Source organism: Trachurus japonicus, chromosome 9 (assembly GCF_045865225.1).
Source record: "Trachurus japonicus isolate A0001 chromosome 9, Traja_1.0".
Classification (NCBI taxonomy): domain Eukaryota; kingdom Metazoa; phylum Chordata; class Actinopteri; order Carangiformes; family Carangidae; genus Trachurus; species Trachurus japonicus.
This window is the reverse complement of record NC_140915.1, coordinates 23115268-23141156: the sequence shown is the minus strand read 5'-3', so window position 1 is coordinate 23141156 and position 25889 is coordinate 23115268. Positions and strand designations below refer to the sequence as shown.

At 39.2% G+C, this 25889-nt stretch overlaps 1 protein-coding gene across 7 annotated transcripts in view; it reads right to left on the bottom strand.

Annotated features, from left to right (window-relative positions):
- Positions 1-22412: 22412 nt before the first annotated feature.
- Positions 22413-25889, bottom strand: part of pdlim5a (PDZ and LIM domain 5a) — a 55250-nt gene continuing 51773 nt past the window's right edge. For 4 of the 7 annotated variants that reach the window (XM_085786622.1, XM_085786621.1, XM_085786623.1 and 1 more), the window contains 4 exons: positions 24786-24966; positions 23180-23300; positions 22899-23014; positions 22415-22711 (listed from right to left, as the gene is read on the bottom strand). In XM_085786622.1, coding sequence (XP_085642748.1) covers positions 22622-22711; positions 22899-23014; positions 23180-23300; positions 24786-24966 — 508 coding nt within the window. In that variant the 3' untranslated portion in view covers positions 22415-22621. Of the gene's footprint in view, positions 22712-22898; positions 23015-23179; positions 23301-24785; positions 24967-25889 lie in introns of all 7 variants that reach the window. The other 3 variants (XM_085786619.1, XM_085786620.1, XM_085786618.1) reach the window with 1 other exon arrangement.

The following is a 25889-nucleotide window of genomic DNA, read 5'->3' as shown; positions in this document are numbered from 1 at the left end:
ATCAAGTATTTACAGAGAAGGGAGAGAGGTGGTCCTGACGCTTCAGAACCTGATTCTTTTGAGTTCATGCAACTTGTAATAATAGATCACACCGATCATCACCTGCTATCTAACTGCAGTTTCTACATGATCAAAGTTACTCTACTTATTGATGGAGGGTAAATGTCCAATTTTGAAAGTACCAGTCCATTTTTGAGTAATTCATATTATTAATTATCTCTTACCTTTACATGGAGTTTTACTTTCACGGATGAGACTGGTCACACAGCTCTCTCCAATCCCTGCATGCATACACAAAAACAAAGTCAACAAAGACAAATATGGTTACTGAAAGAGATAGGGTTAAGTACACAATTCTCTACAAACACAAACCAGTTGTGCCTTGAAGTAAGTTTCCTTTTGTCATTACTCTGTACACCTGCAATGTATTTAACTTACAAAGTGGACTATGATTGTGGTATCTATCCAAAAGCATCACATCCAACAAGTTTCCTCCATGCATCAAATTAAATAAAACATAAACAACATTCTACATAAGAGATACATATTGATTTAGTTTATAACATTTTATTTTCTCTAATGCAGTCACACATGCCAAAGATTGCACATTTTATTAGATCTTGTGATTGGACGGTCAGGTTGTACAGATCCACACCCATAGAGCTGGAAAATTAAACTCAAATAAAAATTCTTTATATAAACATGACACTCAGGGCGGGTCAACTTCTTCATCTCCGAGAAAATACAGCCTCCAAAACACTGTAACTCACACTGGATTCATTTCACACAACGTTTCTCTTTATTGCCACGCTATAAACCACTCCAGCTTTATGCACGTATGTGTATGTGTGTGTGTGTGTGTGTGTGTGTGTGTGTGTGTGTGTGTGTGTGTGTGTGTGTGTGTATATGTGTGTGTGTCTTTTCTGAATGTGTTATCCCACATAGTCAGAACCACCATTAGACAAAGAGGTCAATTCATATTAGGTGTTAAAACAGCCACATTGTCCATAAATCAAAGTGCTAAAACTTTAAGGCATCTCTCAAACCACAACGGGTGGAAAAAAGAATCTAAAATTATTACATTTTCTCAAATAATGGCGCCATTCAGTTCCTGACAAAGAAATTACATGCCATTTAGTAATTGTTGGATAATAGTTGTTTTAGTTCACACATAGCTCCAGTAAAATATAACCCCCAGGACCAAGGCCCTACGTGCTATAATAGTCATGGTGGATCACAAGTATTACCCATACTGAACTGAACTAACCCCGATTATCAACACAAGGCAATAATGAATATCAGCCAACGGCAATGTTTGCCTAGGTTGGACTAATGAATGGTTTCTAACAAAACAATCCTATGTGTTTCTATTTGACCTCATTTAAACAGTGAACAGGCACACTGTATAAACATCTTTGCTAATAATAGTTTGCTGGCAATTGGCATACATGTGAAAAAGAGAAAACTGTCATAAATTTCCACAATAATAGTCGCTACAGTGGTTATTGCTGCTGTGTTACACGCCTCAGCTCATCTGCAATCCAACAACCAATCTTTTTTTTTACCAACTGAGGGAAATGGCTTCAGTCTACCTCATGCCTGATCTAAAGTATGTGGGAAGTAGAAAATGCCACTGTGGGTGTCATTTTACAGGCCAGCTTTCAGGTATCAAAAGCAGGCGTGTCATGGCGAGAGCTAGGCGGTGTGCCAGACAGTTGGTTGTTTCTAAAAAGGATCAGTGAGGCGGATTACTGCCTAAATCCCTTCTTTCATTGAGTCCCTGAAAAACTGTCATTTCGCTCTCCACTTCACAATAGCCACTGAAAACACTGACAGGTAGAATGACTGGAGAAAAGAAGCCGCCTGCAGTGGAAACACGCGTATGCAGACACAGAAACATTTCCTCTAGAGTCGTGTCCTTCATCTGCATGTGTTTTGTTTTAATATTATCTTGGTGAACAGATGAGCAAAAAGCGCTGTTTGATGTAAAGGTGATGCTTTCTGATGACGTTACTGACTGCAGCGTGAACTCTGCAATCACACAAGAGAAACAATTCAATCTACTGCAACATAAGCTCATCCAGACACACTTGCACTCGTATATGTATATGTATCTTGAGTTTGCTGTATCGAATAAGAAGCATAACATTAAGTCAGTAATCAAATTAAAAATCCATCTCAGTATTGGATTGTATTTTTGACTAAAACTGAAACACAGATATTACAAACACTTCAAGGACAACATCACTGCCAACGCAGCCAAACATAATGTTAATTTATCCGATGAGTCACAGTTCTAGGGGTCATTTTTGCGTTCCAATTTCCCTCAATATTATGAGTAATTGTAAAGCTTCATTATGTACTGGGGGTAGTAGATGACGCAGGGTGATATTTCAACATTATATACAGAGTGAAGGCTGTCCATCTGCGTGCTCTAATATTTACTTCTCAATCTTAGGTGTTTACACATACACACTGAAATGTGCTGAAATAAATTCTATAAATGGTGAGAAAAAAAAATATGAACACACATACATTAATAATATTGTGATCAATTTTGTCCGAAGCTAAATTTGCCATGAACGATGTTCTGATCTGAGACCAGTCTACAAGGAGACATACCACCCACTCTCCACCATCTGCAGTGCTCTCCAGTAAAACAGTACTGCTATAGAGGTTTTCGGTAAATCCTAGAAAACCATTAAAAGAAAACACATGATCAAATTCATGTGAGTCAGTAAATAGCCAAATGTCTGAACAGACGATTGATTCATACTTAAGGGTAATGTGGCAATCACTCAGCAAGCCAGCCCTTTTAGCCGGCACTCACACATTACTACTCTGAGGCACTTCTGTTAGCTGGACTTGGACACGCACACACAAACACACAGGAACACACACATGGACCCCACCTACATAGTAAAAGTGCTCACTAGCAATGATATTAAAACCTGTATGTCTGGCAGCATTCCCAATGCCCAGTGTCCAGGTCTATCCAGTGAGGAACTCATGCACACTCAACGTTTGTGACAAAATCTAAAATCAACATGGACCTAAACCTCAGTAAGAGCAGACTCCAGCACAGCCAGCAGTATAGTGCATAATGTACACAGCACCTTCCCTTTCTCTGTGTTTTTACCTCCCTTTATATCACACATCCACAGGAAGGCTGCACTCCACAGCCAGCAGAAGCTCTGTAATTGTATTTAGCAACCTGGCTGGATAAGATTACAATGAAAACCATCCAACTCATTTGCAGGCCAGAGACTCCCCCTGAAAGGCATCACAAACCATGGCTGCTAAATTCAAATACTATTTCTGATTGATATTAATATGTTATATAGAGGAACTTAGGAGGAGGTAGAAAATCAGAGGAGAGGAGAATTTCTGAATCCCTGTCGGATAACTTGATAAAAAGGATAATGTCTGATATTCAAAATCCTTTGATCAGTGCATTGATCCTGTATTCCCCCTCGATGGTATGTTAAGTGCAGACACAACAACAAAGTACTAAAATTCTTCTTGGAAGTAGATTTTGCCCTTAAAGCCCTTGAGAAAGACAGATTCTGTGCAGGAACTAGGGAAAGAGAGGGAGTTGCAGTGAAGCAGACAAAATGACTGATATTTTAATCATTTTTAACAAGGAGCACAGTATGTTTTTCTTCTGCTACAAAACAGATCTTGCAAACAGACAGGCTTCATTTAACTTCCATGTCAAATTAAAGTGACATTGCGTTTGCGTGCACATACACACTCACAGTTCAATTCAAAATTCAAAGAGTTATGCAAAGTGGAACACCGTGTCAACGATGTTCATCTTTTTTTTATTCTTTAATGAAAAACATTCTCAGGGTCTATTTATGAGACAATGGCAATATCGATGCCAGCGGCACAAAACAGGGAGATTTAATTGTCTTAGACAAACTCCTGCCAACTCCAATAAAACCCAGGCAACCTTATTCAGCGTGCAGCCTGACCTCAGCTGAACTTTTCCCCTTTACGCAAACCTTTTTGATGTATTCTCGATACCGTGTTTCCAGCACACATGGTTCTCTATAAGATGTTGTCACTGAAAATATCCCAATTTATTTTGCTGCTCGATGACAGCCCACAGAGGGAACTCACCAAAACTTCTTCCTGTCAGTCGACCTCCCCATGCCGGCTGCACCTGCCAGAAAACGGCGACTGTGTTTGCAGAAGTTTGACTGACGCACGGACGTTTGTAACTGACGTGATGTGTTTCCCCAGAAAACACCCCCAGAGGTGTCAAGTACAGTATGGAGTCATGAACAGGTTAAAGCTGTGTGTCTACAAGTGCTCATAATGTGTGTGAGAGTCACTGCAGTGTGAATTTTAGGAGGTGTGTGAGATATAGAACAGCAGTTTGAAGGATATGACTCATTACTGGCTCTATAGACCCCTCAGTTTGTACCCTCTCTAGCTGCAGCCTTAAAACAAGGAACAAATCTATTTACCTGCCAGGTTAACAAAACTTTTCCGCCTATTCGCTGTGGAACCTTTTTTCACCTCCATACTGACAGGTTGAAATGTGCTGTGCAAAGTGAACTTGCACAGTGACTGCGATACAGAAGTTAAGATACTTTTCAGGAAGTTCTTGTTTTACAAAATTACTGACCTCTTGTTTGAGTATATAAATATAGGTACCTGTCAATTAATCTGATGTCTCTCTCTCTTCCTCTGTCGTCTCACAAAACCAACAGCAAGGCAGGCCTGACGTGAAATCACATGCTTCTCCTGAGTAAATCTGGTTAATTATGATCTCGTGTGTCAAATCAGTGAGAAAGTGAAATGTTTTCCAACCAAAAATTGTGTCCCCTACTGAACTTCAGTCGAGGAAGTTCAACTTGTCCTCGCTGAATCGAAGCACATGGTTGATGACGGCATTATGTCAGACGGTGGATCCAAAGTATGCAAGTTTTACTCATTTAGGTTGAAGGACATTGAAATCAACAGTGCAAACGTTTTAAGGATTGCTTCTTTCATTTCAAAACATCATGAACTATGAAAGCATCGCTTACTTCCATACAGTAGTCTCGCTCACTGCTGTGTTGTAACATTTTACATGTTAGGCCTTCCCTATACCTAAGTCTGACTAAATCCCCAAGAATGTGGAGGAGAGGAGCAGACGCAGAAAAGGAAGTCTAAATATCTGATACTCCTAACATCAGCTACAATAAATCATGGCACAACAACAAAACCAGGGGAAAATTACATTTTGTTATTGTGATCCTTGCTGTGATGTTTCCACACTGCAGCTGAATCCCAGTTATGTTTTCAAGTGCATAATAATGTGATTATGGCCCATAAACAGAGTAAGGCAATACTCTATTTCATTTGTTTCATGGTTTTGTTAAAGTATAACCCTGTTAATTTCACAGTTTCAATTGGAATTAAATCAGCTGCATGCTCATGCCATTCACATTTTCCTTTATCAAAAGTTTTGTCTGGTGTAATTCAATAAATCAGAATTAAATGAATTGGATCAAATAAAGACTGGTGTTTTTATTAAACACAATGTTCAAATAAGAGAGAATGACACTGTAAAACAATAAGAAGAAGTTTATATTAGGGCTGCACAATATTGGAAAAAAACTAACATTGTGATATTTTTTTTTCTGCAATATATATTGCAATATTAAGAAATACAATACATATACTTTTACATATTGTATGTACCATGTCCTGAAAAATGAAACTCAGAGAACTAAAACTTTAACGATGCCTGTGTGAAAGCACCCTAAATCTGACTTTGATCACGGTTATCATTATTATCACGGCATTGTTACACATATACACACCAGTGTTTCCCCTAGAATTTTTTTCAGGCACAGAAAAAACCCTAAACAGACAAGGAGCATGGGACATCTTATTTGGCGCAGTTGGATTTGGTCAGGTGGCGCAGCAAGCAGTCTACAATTTATGTTTGTATTCAAATTTTTGTTCACCCAATACTGTATAAATTGCTTCCTTCACTTTTCAAACGAAGCAGAGTTCGGTAATCAGTCACGGTTTTAACGATAATTAAAATTTTAAACAGTAATACTAACCGTCGGGAATTTTACCGCGGTTTATCATTATACCGGTAATCAGACACATACTCATTTACTAGCTACTAATAGAAAACCAGCAGACTCAACGGTTTAACCTTTTTATTTATTTAAATCAGACACATAAAATATATAGCGTGAACCTTGCTCAAGAAGTGGTGATATAGATTTATTTACAAGATCTAATCCCTGCTAGAGGAACAACATTGTTTTTTTGGATGGATAGATGACAATTGGAGGGTCTGTCAGGATTATGTGTAGGAGACTAAAAAAACAGACAGCAGGAACACAGACAGACAAACGCTGAGAGGTAACAAGGACACAGTGAGGCCAGAAACGCAAAACTAATTCATACGGGATGAAAACCAATCTTGAAGTAGAGCCACTTCACCTTGAGAACGCCTTGTGGCAACAAAGAACGTCCACAGCCACCAGATTATCCTTAATTTCCTGCAGCAGAGGACCTGGCTGTGGCGCAGCTCAAACTAGTTTTCATTGCTTCATTACATACATTTGCTCAGGGTCAGGAGAAGGTTTGTAATCGGCCCTTGAGATCTGCAGGACACAGTAGCATCCCTGCCAATCAAGACACGAAGAGGACCAACAGAGCTTGGTTTGCTGTGTATGGTTGTGTGCACACGCTTATAGAAATGGTGATTGGTAGAGAAAAGGAAAAAAAAAGCAAAAGAACACCGACACAGACACCTACACAAATGTAACTGCCCCTTTTTTGCAAGCATAATAGAGGAATGCCTCAAAAACTCTATTCACTATTTTAACACAGACCATTTTAGTCAGTCCTTTAAAGCATTCATTGTTTTAACAGCTGCATGTTGAATATTCCATTTATATTTTATTTGACATCCTCAACCTACTTCTGTTGAGTTAAAGTTCACCCAGCAGAGGCCCTCACGTGTGTTCGTGCCAGGCTAAGCTTATTAAATCTTAAAACAGAATATGTTGTTTGGTCAAGCTGATTATTTTAGCTTGTGCTTCATTTCTAAAACCATTTTTTCTCTATTTTTTGAAATGACAAGATGTCAAACAACATACAGCACATGTAGCTGAGCCAGGTTCTTGGCACCAACGCATTTAGAATGTAAAAGCAATAACATCACTGGCAAAGAAAAAATATTCTCTCTGCAGGAGCCAAGTATGAACTGGAGTTAGTGATCAAGGAAGCCTCCCTTTACATCTAATTATCTTCAAACCATAATTTTGAAACCATAACTCATTTACACCAATCATCACGATGGATGACAATCATTTGCAAAGCAGTTTACATTTCAAAATTAAGTTACATCTTTTTTTTTCTTCCACACAAAGAAATTCAGCACATAAAGCCTTTTCATAAATGAAATCTTGTATTATACACAAGTTAACACGATAATTCTGGTGTTATTGTTTGTTCTTATTTGATAATAACATGTTATTGTTTGAGAGGTGAGTCATCTTAGCTGGAGGAAATCTTTTAAACCAAACTACAACCCTAATCTGATGCAACACAAGTGCTCCTATAAAAAAGTGAACAAGAATGCTTGGACAGTAACAAGTGACTTTCCCCACTCAACAATCAAAACATGAGCCATCAAACTGAAATAATAATCCAGCACAAATAACATTGCTAAAGCCTCAACAAAACATTAGTTAGTCATATAAAATCTATTGGCTGACCACTAATTCTCCATCGCTTGCTCCTTATTTTCCATCTCACACATTTTCAGACAACAAAGGACAGCCTCGTTGGGTGGATTTTCTTTTACCCTCCCTCCCTCCTCCCCCAGGCGGCCATAGGCCTCGTAAATGGCTCCAGACGCAAAGACTGTGTCCACCATCTGACAATGATTAGGACATGGCCTCGCTGAATACAAGTAGAGCCTGCACACTCAATTGCTGTAACACACCTTTATATACAGCAAAACTAAACATGCCACCCACAAGTTTCTAGATTGAGGAATGGAGAAGCCATTCAGCAGCAAGGTTTGAGTAGTGGTCGACTTTATTTTAAAGTTGGGAGACACAGGGGGGGGGGACTGGGACAGAGCAAATTACCAATAGATGGTATTGCAAATCTTATATCTTAAATAATCATTTTCGATAGCTTGTAATACTTCTTTTGTATAGACACTGTAACTGCACCATGTCAAAAACAAAAAAGAATAGTCATAATATTGTGACTGAAAAACACATGCCCTGTAAAGTCTAATGAAGCTATACTGCTGTAGATGAATGTATCTAGACATCATGAACCTACACTAAAATAACATTCTTTGTCATGCACGTACAGCAGCCATATCAATTTTCTTTCTGTTTCCCTTTCTGTCTGTCTTCTATTTTGTTCTCTCTCTCTCTCTCTCTCTTTCACACACATACACACAGAGTCTCTTTCCCTCTGTCCATCTCCTCCACCCAGACATCTGATAGTGATTATAGCACAGCCAAAAAAACACAACTCACTTAACTCTCCACCATTAAGTGACTTGGTACAACTGACATAATTTGTCCATCTACACGTAGAATCACACACACAGACACACATACATACACACGCTTAGGCCCCTGGCGGTTTTGCACAGGCAAGAAGACACAGTCGTTGAGGCACATGAATACACACCTCAATCACGCCACCACATGCACTCACTCCCTCCTTCCTTCCACCCTTTATGCCCCCTATTTCAGGCAGGACCCTCATCCTGTGTAGCCCATCCCCCCACCCCCCCATCTCCAGTCCCCTGGAACAGAACAGTCACGGCTGTGTGCACCGTTGATTAGCTAGAACCTGAACCCAGGGGCAACGCTGGAAAGCTCAGAGTTCTTTACTGTTTCCTTTCAAGAGAAAGGGAGTCTCTGACGACTTGGCTTCCCCTGGCCTATTACCTTATCTTTACAAACATTATGGCTTACATTATGTTACTGAGATACCTTTTCTTTCACTGTCACCAACAGGTGGAGGATGAACAAAGATGAAGAAAGAGGAGAAGAATATACAGTATCTGAAGCTAGCAAAACTCCAACGCTAAAGAAACATGTGTGGATGAGTACAGTGGTCTGGAGTGTGGTGACATGACTGCATGCAGGCCAGTGCGTGTGTAGGCGTGTGTGTATGGTTATTTGTTATGGCTAATTCCTTAATCCCACAACATGTGTCTGAAACCTGCAACAGATGCCTCAGGAAAATGTGTGCACACACACGCAAAAACACATTGCAGTGCTATCATTACCATTAATCCCTGTGCACTGTGCCTGCTGCAGCCAGTTATGTTTGGACAGAGAGCGATATAGGAAGAAGGTTTAGAGAACAAAGAATTACTTGGTCAGTAAGCTTTCAAAAAAAAAACTGCATAGTGTTTTACAATGTTCACGAGAGATTCTGTCGTTTTGATTTGGCTTAATGGGATTTTAAAGAGGGCAGACTCCACCCCAGGACTTATACACTTTCTTTTTCTAATAAGATGAAATATAAATTAAACATAAATGCAATGCAACACTAGCATCTAGCAAAACAACTATTCACTGTTTCCCAATTTTGAATGAGATGAAGCATCTCATAACATCTTATTCTGCAAAAACTATATGAGCATAATGTAATCATGTAATATGATATAATATAGCTTCTAAAAGACTACAAACAAGTAACTTTAAGTGATTACAAAAATACCAATACAAACACTGACCTGCCTTATATGCTGTACATCTACAGAGCTGAGACAGCACAGGTTTTCCTGGTGGCTCGTCTGGCAGAAGCTCAGTCTGGCTTGGACTCTTAACCTTTACGCCATTCCCATTCTTCTATATGTCTTGTGTCATCTGCTACTGTATGCCAAGTAGAAAAGTCACGAAATAGCTTTTAAAAAACAAGCATCAGTTGCTATATGACTTACAGCTAGGTAGGAGGGGGGTGGGTGTGGGGATGATTTTTTCCCCCCCTTACAGGAAGCTGAGTGGACATGGTTCAGGGGTTTTGGCTTGTAAAAACACAGCTCCCAGCATATCACATTGAATATAAAACTAGTTAGCATGTGGTGTGGGTTTGTGTGTATGCACGCACACCTGTTTGGTTATAAACATGAAGCTATGGATGCTGGTCTGTTGCGTGTTTGCATGCAGGAATATTATATTCAGGATGTGTTTGTGTAAGCAGCAAAAACATCTAAAAAAAAACACAAAAAGTAATCCAAGTGATATAAGAGTGAGTACAAGTGAAAGTCCATGTTTTCAATTCAAGCCCTTTTGATGACTGATGCTTCCTGTGTGAGGGCCGACTACAGTGGCACTGATTCCAATTACTGTGTGTGTGTGAGGCTGACTTTGATATATAGTCATTTGCTTGATGGTGTTTTGGCTAGAAATCTGCACTGGCCTGTTAGGGACATCTGGTCTCTCTTGGACTCTATATTACTGTAAATCTCTCTCTCATTTTGGATCTGACACAGCTGATTCAGTGTTGGGCATCTGGTCAGCACTGTTGATTTTTTTTATATCACCTTATTAAATCTACAAACAACAGCCTGCCTGGTATAATGCAATCTATAACTTTTACCTCCTCCTCACATTTCCTCCATCTACTTCCTGTCTCTGGTCTTCAATTAAACTCATCTCTGAGTCTCTAAAGAAACTATGCACCAAATCAAAAATCCTAAATCTCTTTCCTATTTGTGTTCATCTCAGCGGCCAAAGTCTGTGATCAACGTAGTCGCCCCTAGCTGCTCAAGCTGCAGCAAGCTGATTGGAGTGTATACAACACTTATAAGACTCGGAGGGGCCTGCTTCATATTGGAACTGCTTTGTGAGATGGTAATGTATAAATACACCGGATATGTAAGTGAAGAAACAGGCCCCTCTCGAGATTTGATTTCACATGCATCAGATTCAGTATCTTAGGAGGAAAATTAGATTTTAGCATCAATCGGATTTAATTACTGTGGAATAATGACTTTGGAAAACACATTGACGAGCCCATCATGAATTTTCGTCTCAAGAGAAGGTGGTGTCTGCACAAGGCAATGTGGCCGGGATGGTTTCAATGATGTGACACAAAGCAGCACATCTGCAACGGCGCATTTGCTACTTGCCTGTGCGAAGGCAGTGATGGGCTTTTAGAAAGAGAAAAAAGAATAAGAAAGAGATGGAGAGAGAGGGAGACGTGGAAAGCGACAGAGAGAAAAAAGAATAACAACAACGGGTAACTTCTGAGTTTGATATATAGTACACATTATCTCACCCTTTGTCAAACACATATGCACACCAAAAAAAGCCATTAATCATTCAGACCTTCCATCAGACCTAAAAGCATGCATGTGGAGGACTATGGGACAAGTGAAGACTACCTGGGTTAAAAAGGGCAGGCAGATAAAGAGAGCAAAAGTCAAAGATGCAAATTCATACCACTGAAACAGCAAATAATACCTCAGTTATTTCTCTTTTGATTTCTGACCGACTGCAACTGGCTATCTATTTTGTTGTAACTAGACACAGACATATTTATATGCCGAACTATTCAGTGAAACAGAATGGCTTGTATTATTTGTAGCTTGTCTTTTAAAACAGGGAGTCAAGAGTTTTCCATCACGCAGTCTGACCTTTAACCTCTCTAGACATTTTCTATAAAATTAATAATTGGCAAGGCTGCAACTTGAGGCAGTTTCTCTCTGCGCATATAGAAAAAGGAGAGCTGAAAACTGGCCCTTGATGCTGCCGTCTATCAACAGAGTCAAGCCGGAGTTAACCTGTTTTTCCGTACTTTATTAAAAATTTTAAATGTCTAGACCATAAGACCAAGAGGTGAGGGTTCTTCCTGAAACAATGACACTTGCTCTTAGGCAAATATTTCTCTCATCACCGATGGAATGGCACCTCAAAAGGAGGCACCGTGAAAATTGGGGGTCTTGGGTTTGGGGGGCAGGAGGGATGAAATTGTCCCAAAGTGGATCCAGATGTTATCTTTCTCTCCTCAAACCTCTCTCTTTTCCACCCTCAGTCCCCCACTCATCACTCCGTCATTTCTCTCTCATGAACTGCAGACCTGGTGATTACTTTGGTTAGGACTGAGCCAAACCAAACACTAGAAGACAAAGCTGTGGTCTCTGAAATAAAGAACAGCCACACAGTTCAAAGCAAAAAAACAGTATGCGAGTTTAAGCATCCTCAGGGCTCAACCTGTTTATGTTTGTAATCAGGGCTGTTCTTATCAGCCATACACTGTTTTCTATTAGTCATTGAAATGTAGATTGTTACTGAGAAATAACTGAACAGCAAATGACAGAGGTGGACATTCAAACTCACTGCTCTCACAGAGAGAAAAGAAAGAAAAGAGGAGTGGCTGAGCTGTGCGACCTGTGTGAATTAGAGAGCAGTGAGAGAAAATAGCCAAATCATGAGATCAGAAGCTGGCTGGTAGTATGTTTTAACATCCACCCAGTGGGATGCAGGCCCAAACTGATTCTGTGGGCTATTAGTCGGGCTAATAAATGCTTCAAACCATCACCCGATTCTGTGTAGTAGTGCAGTATCACGGCCAGCAGCTTCACTTCAGCCGCACAGTTCGTCACAGTAACTTGCTGATTACTATGATCTCTTCCTGGGTCTTCAATAAGCAGAGGGCTGGAACATTTGAAGTATTGTTTCTTAAAAGGTGCTCATGCCAACTTCTTGCCACATCCTTCAAAGGGAAAGGAAAAGGAGTGGCTGAACTGTGCACTGTGTGAATTACAGAGTACAGGGACAGAATAACTCTATCATGAGATCAGGAGACGTTGTGTGTTTAAATGTCCACCCCGAGGGCAAGCGGAGGACTTGTAGAGCTAAAGATTACGATAATGAAACTGTGTAGCTGGAAGATCCAGTTCTGAAATTATTAAGCATGATGAAAGTAAATGTGCCCTATATGTACTGTATGTGGATAGTGGATACACAAACTAGCACCATTTCACACAGACATATTCCTCTGATTCCTGACTCTCTCTCACAATGCAGTGTATGCAAATTCATTGTTCATCGCAGACACCTCACTCTTAATACAACCAGTCACAACAACTTCATCTCATAGTGCAGCACAGACAAACACAACCTGTACAATAGCTACTGGGAGCCCTCAGGATAGACCTTGCTGTGGACTGGCTGTGGCTCTATCAATGTCTTCCTCATCATTCATACACAGGACACCGGCTGCATTTAACCCAGTAGGCAAATTTCCTGTCGGATGCTATCTTGTCTCTGCGGCACACACCCTGCAATAAATCTTTTTAAATTGAGGGGTATTTAAACAAATGCATTACACACTGATCACTCCAAGTAAGACCAGTGCTCAGTTTGCCATGGCTGTGCAGTACAACACACTTTATGTGTTAGAAAGCCCTGAGTAAAGTACTTTCTCACTAATGTAAGGCAAAACAAAAAGACTGGTTAGATTATATTGTACAGTCCTGAAAGGATGGAGCACACTGTGTCACATGTATCACATATTTGCCAACTAGAATAGTGTAAAAATGATCATAATGATAAAAAAAAGAAAGAATTGCACTGTTGAATAAGGATACACACTTTATTTTAGATAAAATTCATGAACTGAATTGAAACTGATGACTTCAAATTTAGTAAAAGCGAGTTATTTACAGAAATGGCATAATATAGTGGATAGTTAGATAACTGGTCTACTAACATATTTCTTGAGTAAAAAAGTGTGTTTCAAATTGTGTGTGCGTGTCAGTTCATACTTGTCTGACCATATCAAAGCAGCACAGGCAATAGATCACAATTTCCACCTAAATAGTCAAGTGTCACATTTTAACTCATCCCAGCATCAGAGGACAACAGAAGAAAACCTGATGGGATCCATGTGTATGAAAACAAAGACTACACACACATGCACACACACATGCACACACACACACACACACACACACACATAGACAGACACATAGACACAAACAGATTTATGATCTGGCTTACGCAATCAATTGAATACATAACTTTGGAATACACATACTGGAATTAATTGTTATCATAAGGATGCCAGGACAGGCTTTTAGACATCGAAGACAACCACATAACACATTTAGGGAAGTGGACATATTTGTATTATTGTAAGTAAACAATAGCTCCAAAAGGTGTGTGAAGAAAAGAACTCCCTCAGTTTTACACTACCTTACAAATTAAGAAAAAATGTCTGAAAACTTACCTAAAACCTAAACTGCAAACCTCAAGTTTAGTGATGCCATACTATTTTCGGCCTAGAAGGCACTGACAAAAACAACATTACATCTCACTGCCAATGAAGAAATGCAGAGGAGAAAACAAGTGAGAAGCCATGCTGTCATCTGAATGGCTTTACACACAGAAAATGTCTACTGGCAAATGCAGTAACAGCAGGAAGTCTTCAGGGAATATAATTGGCCATGGCTTAGCAAAGATTTGTTAGGTTTTAATTGAGGCGGGAAAGTGGTCTAAATCAATACTTTGGACATTTAGCCACTTTTTGTAGCTGGATAATTTTTACAAAAGGGAACTCATTAGGTGAAGAGCTGCAGGAGATTAGAGCAGTCAGGGTGAGCCTCAAACCTGCAAATACACATAATTAAGGCAAGCGATTCCTTTTCCTGAGTTTTTTTGTTGCTGAAGTTCTGCAGGAGAACAGAGCCAGGGATTTGAGGTATGATGATGAATGTGCTACAGTACGTTTTCCTTATGAAAAACCTCTAAGGCTGTTTATTATCTCAAATCTATGAGCTTTGAGGAACATTCAAGGCATACGGTGAAAACCCTGCTAAAACTATCAAAATATCCCTTTCAGGATTCGGGTTAAGATAAATAATGGGACATTTCTATAAATCACATTGACACTGTAATTAAGAATACAGAAAGACGATTCTTTGAGAAGAAGGCCTCAGGCTCTAGGCTCTTATCTATTTTTGATTGTTATCAACTCAATCTCTAAGTGGAGGAAACTGGACATTAGATAAGCTTAACACTGTCAAACTGTCCTCAGACACACCTGCACATTTGTTTTCACACTGAATTAAATCTCTGCCCTTCCATCCCTACAGAACAGCATCTCACAAGATGCTTTACCTGCACAAAATAACGTACCGACTATAATCGAGTTCAGGTGCTTATGGTATTTCTAAGTAAGGTTTCTCTCTATAAGTGGAAAGGCATGAACTGCAGTGGGATCTGGTATGCAGCCACCATGGTATCAGATGGAAAAGGTTTAGAATTTAACAGGTTTATAATAATATTCTGAATGCTTCATCTTTGTGGTCTTTGTTCACACTGGCTGCGTGAAGACACTCATTTTCACCATTTCCATGAGCTGCTTGGTTTATAAATTCTTTCAGCAACCCTCATTGTTATATCCTGTTTAAGTTTCTCTGTGAACTTTCTGGCTCTCTTACACCTGTACATATATATATATATATATATATATATATAAGTTTAAAGCAGAAGTAAGCGATCCGGTCGTTTTGGCTAATGCTGCGTTCCGGCCAGGCTTTTGAAACCGTAAATTACAGCTTCACGTCACGACTTAGTAGCGTTCCAGGCAACCCACTCGTGTTTTTCCGACCTGTTTTACCTGTGAAAGTCACTATAACGGCCACTCGTAACTTCCGACCCGTGAACTCGTACCAGATCGAACTGGTACGAGTTCACAGGTCGGAAAAACACGAGTTACGAGTTGCCTTGAACGCACCATAACGTCTTGTCAGCCGATGGAGTTTGCAGCCCCCGCCCTCGTCATGGATCTATTGGTCCTCGTCCCTGCACACACAGCCCTGCATGCCGTTCTCTCTCCTCATTGGATAAAACTTGTAGGATACGATAAATGTTTTCTCCTCGGCTCAGAGCAGAGCAGAGTGACAGACAGACCCGTGTTTCGGTCCAAACACTTAAGTGATTGCTGTCGGAAGATATAACTATTTAAGACTTATATTAACACAAAAGTATCGCTTACTTCTGCTTTAATAATACTGAGATGTCCATTGAGTGATTTACAGTTCATCTATAGATTGATATTAACATTTATTTCCTCTTTTTGTGACTTTGATCTTAGTAAATTTAGAGCAATCCGACTTTATGTTATAATGACAGGAATATTGCTCTATAGGTTCATCTTTAACTACATTCTCTGTCAGTCTTTTCCTCTTTGTGTTTCACTCATCTTTTCCCCAGACAGAAATTGCATTTGTTTTTGGCAAATTAGCTATTCTTGGCACGTAAATTAAGCTCCAGCAATGTGATCTGAATTTCCAGCAGTCAGTATCAGACACCTCCTCTCACATCACGAGGTGTATGAAACTGTTAAGTGTCTCAGCTGATCTCTATCACACACCTATACACAAAGAAAAAAAACAGGGGGGGAAACATTCTGTTTACAGCCGCTATGTGAAACTCAATTACACAGCCAATTGAGAATGTGGCTGTTTCTCAGATTTGCGTGATGTGGGCCTGACCTAAATAAGACCGCTGTTCCCAGTAAAGCTCCAACAACTGCATATAGTTTCTAGATTGACAGACAAGGAAAACAGTAGAGACACACACACACACTCAGACACACTGATACACACATACATCTGGTCCTCTGCTTCTCTCATTCATATTTGCTGAGTGTTTTAATGCATGGTCCCCTGTTACTGCCCCCAGACCCCTAAGATGAGGTGAGGTAAGATTTGGAGCCACAGAATTATGCCATCTGGATATACATTCACACATGCTTTCTCAAGTGCACGCATACACACACACACATTCAGATATACTCTTGTCATAACCCACACTGACAAACACCTGGACCTGGTTACTGGACTCGGAGGGAGAGTTGAATACTGTGTGCATGACTGTGTGCGTATTAGTGGGGTGTATGGGGAATACTGGGCTGTAGGTTATTCAGTGCTTGAGGCTGTGGTGAGGTTCATCTTATTTTATTTTTTCTGTTTTCTGAGCCCTTGAAGAAGGGGGCTCACAGTAGGTCATTGCTACTATAATATGTTGACCCATTCTCCAAAGTACAAAAAAATCTCTTCAGAAAGGGCTTTCAACCAACTGCAGAGTAAGAGGCCTACTTTTACACAATTAATTTTAAAAAAAAAAAAAAAAAAAAAAAAAAGGACAGCTCTGAAAAACATTGGTGGAGGGAAATTAAAGGTTTAAGCTTTTAATTATTTGCTGTCAGGGTTTGTGTGTGTGCTCTCTCACACAAATCAAGAAAACATCCTATTAGGAGAAAACAGTCACCTAATGTGTAACATCAGCAAAACTTAGTAGGCTATCACTTTAAGTTTGGCATCTAGTGCTGCCATTTTGTCCAGGTGAAGTTAGCTTGTATAAACATTACTACTATGAATAGTTGTTGTTTTATATATTACTTTACACACATGCAAACACTTAAACAGTCATTTAGGTCTTGGCCCTATCTTATTACCGCTCTCAAATTAAGAGTGATGCTGGCTAATTTCTAGGGACATTTTTCTGAATGTATACAACAGCAACAAACAGGGTTTAGGGGTATCTTTAAATTTGAGTACATTTACACAACCAAGAACATTTAATGAAAACTTGTGACCTTACAACGTATCAACGTGAGCTACGACTGATAGGCGTATGACAACTCATTTGCTGGCCTTTCTTGTCTTAGAAACAGTAAACCTAAAAGAACAAGATGCTGCGTAAACTTCTTTAAAACTCTTCTCACGTAAACTTTCCTCCTTACGTCAACGGTCACTTTCAAGCGTAGTAACGATGCACGCACGTGCTACAAGCAGATTGTCAACAAGCCAATAAACAAAAAGGAGCGAAACACTGTCAAACTTCCCAAGATGATAGCAAAACCGCTGCGATTAAAAAAAAAAAAGGGGGTGAATACAAAGAAAGAAAACGTAATACTACGCGCAAACTCATTTGATAGTTTCACCTGCCTTCACTTGGAGTGTAGCTACTCACCTCAGGACACTTTTCTTATTTCCCTGCTTCGGTGAAGAGGAAAAGTTTTCGGCACTCGTTACTCCGGGCAGCCGGGCAGATGCGAGTCGGTCTGTTTCCTCCACACCAAAGTTGTTGCCTCGCTCTCTTGTCGCGCGCACTCAAACGTAGGGTCACGCGCGCAAGAAAAGCTCTCCTCTTCTCCTTCAAACTTCACTCAGCTGTATGAGAGGTGATTAATGCCACAGAGGAGCAGCGCATTAGCAGTCAAGAGGTGACTTTACTGCTGCTCTGAATGACTTCCTCCAGCCACTCACCTTGCCTATCTAATAAATAATTAAAAAGCAAAAGAGAAAGAAAAAACAAAGCAGCAGAAGTAGGCTGGTCTGCTAGTCAGAATGCAAGTGTTGTAGTTTCTTCGATAACAAATTTATTTGACTAAGACTATCTCAGTGGAGCCTCTGATGAGTAAATAGTTAAAGGTACAGTATGTAAGAAATCTAAAGCAACTGGCCGTAAAATCCTCCTAATATGTCACAGAGACAAAGGAATAATGTTCATATAACATGATGAACTCACCAACAACAATCCTACAGCCAGAGTATTCGCATTAAAAATCTTTTTTTGCAGACTGCAAATCATGTTTATGTTTTGAATTTACGTGTTTACATGTTGCGCCACCTCCCTCTCTCTCAGTCACGGCGTCAGTGGCATTTCAGCCTCCGGTCTGCTCCACTGAGCTGCCACTACGGCTGGGAGAAAAAATGAGATCGCTGTGTTTTGAATTTGACTGCAGTAACCGTTTTTGGCCACATTCTTACATATTGCACCTTTAAAGATAAGTAAAATTAAAAAAAAAAAAAAAAAAATTAAATATGTTTTGTATTAAAATATTAACCAAAATGTGGTGATATGTTTTCTTTTGAATGTGCTATGGGCTGATGTTTGTATGTGAGGTTTGTGGGTCTGTGCGAGTATTAGTTTTGTTGATTTGTCTTATAAAACTTTAATACAAACATCTGAATGACTAGAATGGTACTGTATACCTCCACCAACAGTACAATATATGTCTTTGTTCTCAACTAAAGATTTGTTTTATTGTCTTTAATCCTTACCCTAGACAGCTCTGTGGTTTTATTACCTGCCATGTCAGCATTAAACAATACTATGTCACCACCACTATTGACAGTGTGTTTTTTAAAAGTTGCATGTTCAATAAAATACTGATGTAAGCAGTCCTAAAGGCTGCTGGTTCCACATGGCCTGTTGTTTATTATCAACAACATAACTATGTGTGTAATGCAGACTCAGCAATTTTGTCCACCAGATCTAGACAGTTATCTGTATCTGATAGATTAAACATTTAACTCGATAAATACATTTTATTTATACATCAATATTCATACTTGAATTCCTCAGAAATTGATTAAAGCCTCATTGCAATGTTAAGGAAAGTGAATCCGAAGTCTGGAATAGCCTACCATTTTTGTAATTCTGCCGACAAAAAAATAAAACATTAGTAACGTGGTTGAAACTATAACATCCTCCCTTTATTTTTCTCTTGTCTCAATAGTATTCACTTCACCTCTCCGTTTCTCTCTGTGTCTCCTTTGACCTTTCTCCACTTCGTGCAGACATGCAGTGAAATCTACATTTCACACTGCTTATATCAGATTCCTCTGTGCTGACACGAGGGATGTCAAGAAACAATACAAGATGTTCGGCAGGGAAGATAGTGTTGCACTGAAAACAAACATAATGAACACAGGATATTTATGTTTGAGGTTTAAAAGCACATAATTTATTAAACAACAATTCTCGTAGGCGATTCTTTCCTTTTTAACCACATTTAATCAACACAACATAGGTACCAACCCCATTTTATCCCATACAGTAAAAACCAAGAATTTTTTATGATAATTATATGAAATTTAGATAACAGTGTTTGTTGCTATTTGCTCTGTTCTTTGAAAAACAAAAAATACCACAATGAAAAGTAAATAATTGCCAAATCAACCTGTTTAGACTGTTAAGTCAACTGATAGTCAAGTGAGACACTAAAACACAGAGGAAACTACCTGGCATTCATTCCCTGCACCAGTCTCTGAGAAGCAAAGACCAATAGTTACCCAAACAGTTAAATACATATTGTCTCATAAGACATTTCTTCCCTCTATAAACAAAATAAAATACAGAGTTTACTACACAAGGATTATACTGTAGTATCTGTGTTTCACTCCTTATTTACCTGCAGGCCAGAAACAGCTTCTTCCATTATGAAGCGTATAGAGGACTGAATTAACCAGTAAATTAATGCAATGAGTCAAAATACATCACTACTACATAAAATGACGTGAAGTGAAATACAAAAAAATCAAAATTAAAATATTAATGAGATTCATGAAACTATATGGCACTCATCATGGAGAATGTATTTCTGACTTTGCCTGTGGCAAAAAGCAAGAAATACATGAATATACAAATATGGATTTTACATTTTGTTATACATTTATTCACTGATTTTATATGCACTATTGTGCAGTTATTTTATATTTAAGGTCAATTATTTCCTCCATAAGATCAAGACCACTTGTCTTTCTATTTGTCACTCTTTCTCAAGTGCCTTACAGTTCCAAATACATACACTGCCCGAGTGCCCGTCCAAAAAAAAGTCACACACTCTAATATTTTGTTGGACCGCCTTTAGCTTTGATTACGGCACGTATTTGCTGTGAAATCATTTCAATAAGCTTCTGCGATGTCAAAACATTTATTTCCGTCCAAAACTGGATGAAGATTCTCAATGGGGTTAAGGTCTGGACTCTGTGGTCACATTGGACCACATTTCTTCCTTGAAGATAATGGTTCCCTGCTATCCTTTCAGTCTTTAATAATGCATTGGACAGTTCTTAATGTCTCAGCAATCTCCTTAGATGTTTTATTTGCTTGATGCATGCCAATAATTTGACCCTTCTGAAACAGATTAACATCTTTTCCATGACCACTAACATGGTTGTTTAAGAAATGAGACTGCATCAGTTAGGGTTAAATAAGTTCTTACCAGCTGGAACATAATCATCCATGCAGTAATGATCCAATGGAAGGCTCTTACCTATTAGCTTAGTTAAATCCAAGTGGTGACTTTTTTTTTGGGGACGGGCAGTGTATTAATGTGACGCTTTGAAACAGGTAATGTTTTTACCAGTGTTACCAATTTCATACAAGAAAGAGAAAATAAAATATAAGGAACCCCTTTAAAAATACAGAAAAGGTTCAAATAATCATAATGATTTATTTAATGTAACAGTTTAAATCATCTCAGATATCCGGCCTTGTTAAAAACTTTTGATGGAGTTTCTGATAGTTGAAATGCTGTTCATGGAACACAGACAACTTAACAACTAGCATCCTTTAGACTGACAATAGCTGCTGCTTAGACTGTAATTAGAAATTTGATACAGCTAAACAAACATCACCAAGAACAAAAATAAACTCCTGCTTTAACTGTATTCATATAGTATGAGTATGAATATATATTTTCCCACATTTCTGATGTGTGAGTAGAAAATATCTCATCTAAGAAGCTCATGATTAAACTCTGGATAAAGAAAATATACACTATGGTAACAGAATCTTTTGCATTGTTAAATTAATGATTTTGGCGAAGCTCAGTGGTAGAACACAAACACTCCAGTTGATAATATAACTGTTTTACTCTGCATCACTGAGCACATAAAATCTAGATGAAGAAGATCAGTTCAAAATTATTGCTTCAAATAAAGTATTTTCTATTTCAAATCAGTCAAAACTTAAAAAAATACTCATTGTTAAAGGGATAGTTCAACATTTTGGCAAATTGGCCCATTGCCATAATCGCTATAGTCATAGCAGTAGGTTCGTTACCTTTAATTGTCAGTGCAAGCTGTTTTTAGAATGGCGGAGCGGAGCAGCGGGCTGCTCAGGGCTATGCTATGGAGGCTAAGGGAATTTCTTGGTTTCCCTCATCAAACTCATCAAATACACAACCCAACAACTCCAAAAGGCTGTCGTGGACAAGTTGTGACCTGCACATTCACCACGCTATGAGATAATAACGAAACGTTACGAGACAGAGTTGTTTTAGAGGTAAATTCATTCAAAACTGCTGATGCGCGTTGCGTTCAGGGACAGTTTTTCAGCCAGCAGACTCTAACGTTCCATTATTATCTCATAGCGTGGTGATTGTGCAGGTCACAACTTGTCCACGAAAGCGTTTTGGAGTTTTGGGATTTTGTATTTGATGAGGGAAACCAAGAAATTCCTTTAGCCTCCATAGCGTAGCTCTGAGCAGCCTGCTGCTCCGCTCCGCCGTTCTAAAAATAGCTTACACCGAGAATTAAAGGTAACGAACCTACTGCTATGACTATAGCGATTATGGCAATGGGCCAATTTGCCAAAATGTTGAACTATCCCTTTAACTGCTAGCTTTATTGTTTGTTCTGGTAGGGAACACAAGGTAAAATCAAATCAGTGTTTTCTTTATTACGAGTTTGGGTGGATGAATACAACTAAATTAGCTCATCTGCTGGAGCTACCACCATGCATGAATGACTATTGCTCGAGCTGTATTGTTGCACAGACTAACTACTAGACTAACACATTAAGATTCATATCTTCAGTGTGTGAGCATGTTTCTTGCAAAGAGGTTTGTCTTTCTTGGAGAAGAAGGTCTGGCCTTCAAGTGCAGTACAGCACACCTGTAAAAAGTCATACAGAGAGAGGGGGGGGTGGTAACACAAGCACACACAGAAAGTTTAAATAAAGATAAGTAAAGATGTCGAGAACACTTAACTGGGCTACAAATGGGTTGACCTTAAATAAGACACTGAAACAATACAAAAAAAAGAATATGAACTGTTAGTGATGATTATGTCCCACACTTACGGCACAAACAAAGCAGGTGTCATGCCAGGTGTAACCAAGGGCCTCCAGGAACTTGTCTCCAGCCTCGATGGGGAACTCACAACCATGGCAGCCAGTCCCAAACAAATTGTAGAAGTCTTTTAAAAGAAAAGGACATGATGGCACACATAAAACAAATCAACCACGGGTTATAGTCATTCTAGCAAGATCCAATCAAACTTCCAGAGGCAGACAGCTATGTCTCATTTTGAGAAACCATTCATTAGCCTAATCAACGCATTATCAGAGTCATTATCACTTACCTCGTTCACAGTATGGTTCTCCATCCTCCAGGTGGAAGGTGTTGTTTCTGATTGGCTGCTGACAGCTAGCGCACAGAAAGCAGTGCACATGCCACGTCTGTTTGAGAGCATTTATCACCTCCTGGGTGCAAATGCAAAAACAGTGTGGTTGGTTGGAGGCACAATACAGTTTGTTGCTTGTGTGTGTGTGTGTGTGTGTGTTAAAATTAGATCCACTTTACCAAGAAGTGGAGCTAATACAATGAAGTTTGAAGGGATGCCACTTTGCGAAGTAGGTCATTGTTTGTAATATCATTGAGCACATCTGTTGCTATTATCAGTACTTACAGATACATGTATGTGTTTAACAAATGTGCAGAATGTATAGCCTTTTATACAGTCTGACCTTTTCTTTTGTTGCACTTGAGTATTTTTTTTTTGTGGGGCCACATGACCCAGCTTAAAATAGATATACTGCTTTCTTTCCCACCCTTAAACTGTGAGAACAAGAGAGGACATGGGATCAATGGAAAGTTGGTGGGTCAGAGTAAAATGAAGGATTAGGAGAGAGGGAGTGAGAAAACAGGTTAATAAGAAGCCATAAGCTGGTTGAAGATGTGTGAGAAATAGAGGGTTGAAAGGGATTGAGGCTAAAGAGGTTAGAACACGTGAGGGATGAATGTCAGAACTGCTACAAGAGCAAAGATCTCAGCTTCCTGACACCCTGGGTTCAAGCTACACCTGCGGCCTCTAGGCCTCTAAGCCTTGTTCTCCTAACACCTGAACATATCCTGCATTCCTGTGTTTCACTGGTGGGCACTATTGAAATTTCCTCAACCTAAAGATTGTTACTCTGGTGCTCCATGTATTGTCCCCTTTATCTTTGGGCTTGGACCTACACTGTGGTAAAAGTTTACAGTGACCCTATGATGAATCTGACACAACATCAGTACATTTCTCATTATCATACATCATGCATCCCTAGGGCTAATGCTATGATGACATATGTTGAGGGAAAAGAAGGCAAAATAAGGTACAGAGAGAAACAGAGAAGAGTAAGAGAAACAGACTCCAGAAACTTGTTGTGCTTCTACTTCTATTTCTACCGATTTCAATACTGAAAGTCACATTATACAAGTCATATCACGTATGCAAGTCACATATGCATTTGGATATAATCATGCAACCAAATGTCCACTTCAAACCCCTCAGTACACAGCTGGTCCGTAGCAGAGAGGCAATTTACTCACTAAAGACTAAGAATTACACTGACCCATTGTTAATGTAGTTACTGTAAGCACAAAACTGAGTGAGATATTAAAGAAACTGAAAGAGGAAACGGAAGAACATGCCACACAAATAAAGACAGAAGCTGAAATGTGTGAGAGATTTGCACTGATTGACACAGAGGGGGGCTATCACTGCTGGTCTCCAAACAACAGGTGGTGGGGTTTGAAAACAACAGACACATACAATGTCAGGGCCAGCTGTACAGTAAGTGAATGGTACCAATGTAAAATCTGCAGACAAATGGCAAACTATCTGTGTTCTCTTTCTCTGCACTATAACCTAACTTTAGCTATCTTCTTTATGATCTTTTGTGTGATTTTGTTTTGTTTTAACTCACCCCCAGTATCTTAACCTGGCAGCGGCTGCATGTTGGAGCGAAGAACTCTTCATAGCAGTGTTCACAGTAGACAAATCCCTGTTCCTCCACAAAGCCCACCTCTGCCAGGGATGTGCGGCAGTGGGCACAGTTGAATTCCTCCTTGTGCCATGACTTACCCATTGCTACTAAAAAGGGCCCTCTGAAAAAAAAGAGATGATGGAAATCAACATACGTTGTTGCAAAATAACCCTGTTTGCATCACCATGAAATTATTTAAAGAAAGGCAGCATGTCATGAACATAAACTGTTGAGGCAATGTATCCTATACCCTGGAAAGTAGTGCTTATACTGTAGATCAGCAAGTCACCATTCTTTGTTTTTATTACTGTCTACAAACAGCCACTAGAGGGCAAATAGGCAAACCACAAATGTATGAATGACTGAATGACATGTAAGTAATTTAACTTTGATTAACTTCTCTTGATTTAAGTTTACAGTAAGTTCTTATTCTGTCTCCTTCCTCCTCTAGAAGAGTTACAGTTTGACAATTTACCTCTGATTTAACTTAACTTATTCTGATATGTTGTTGTATGAATGCATACTCTGAATCATACAACGTTTAAAAATGTTGACAGTTCAGATGGACAAAGCATATTAAGTCTAGAAACATTATGTGGTGATGGTTGTATATGATGGTTGCTTTGTTTCACACAACGAAACACAAAACCTCAAATAAAATAGTATTAGGCAAGGACAGTCAAGAGTGAAACAAATGATCTAAATTATTGTTAGATTATACTTCTATACTTCTATACTTCTATACTTCTATTCATTGAATGTTTCTAGTACTTCATTTTGTTCACTAAGAGCTTGATAAACTAGGAGCACATTCCAGCACCAATCCAATGTGTTGTGCCAGTACTAAAGGTCTTTTGTGACCATCATCCTCTGCTTCTACTCAGACACCACCCCTGCCCTGTCCACTTCAATGATTAGGTAAAGTGGTAAAACAACAGAGACTAATTTACTCTATACTCTCCTTGCTCTCAATAGCTGTGCTTATCTGAGAATACTCTGATAGTGACACTGATAGATAGCTTGGCAGTCATTAGGATGTGAGAA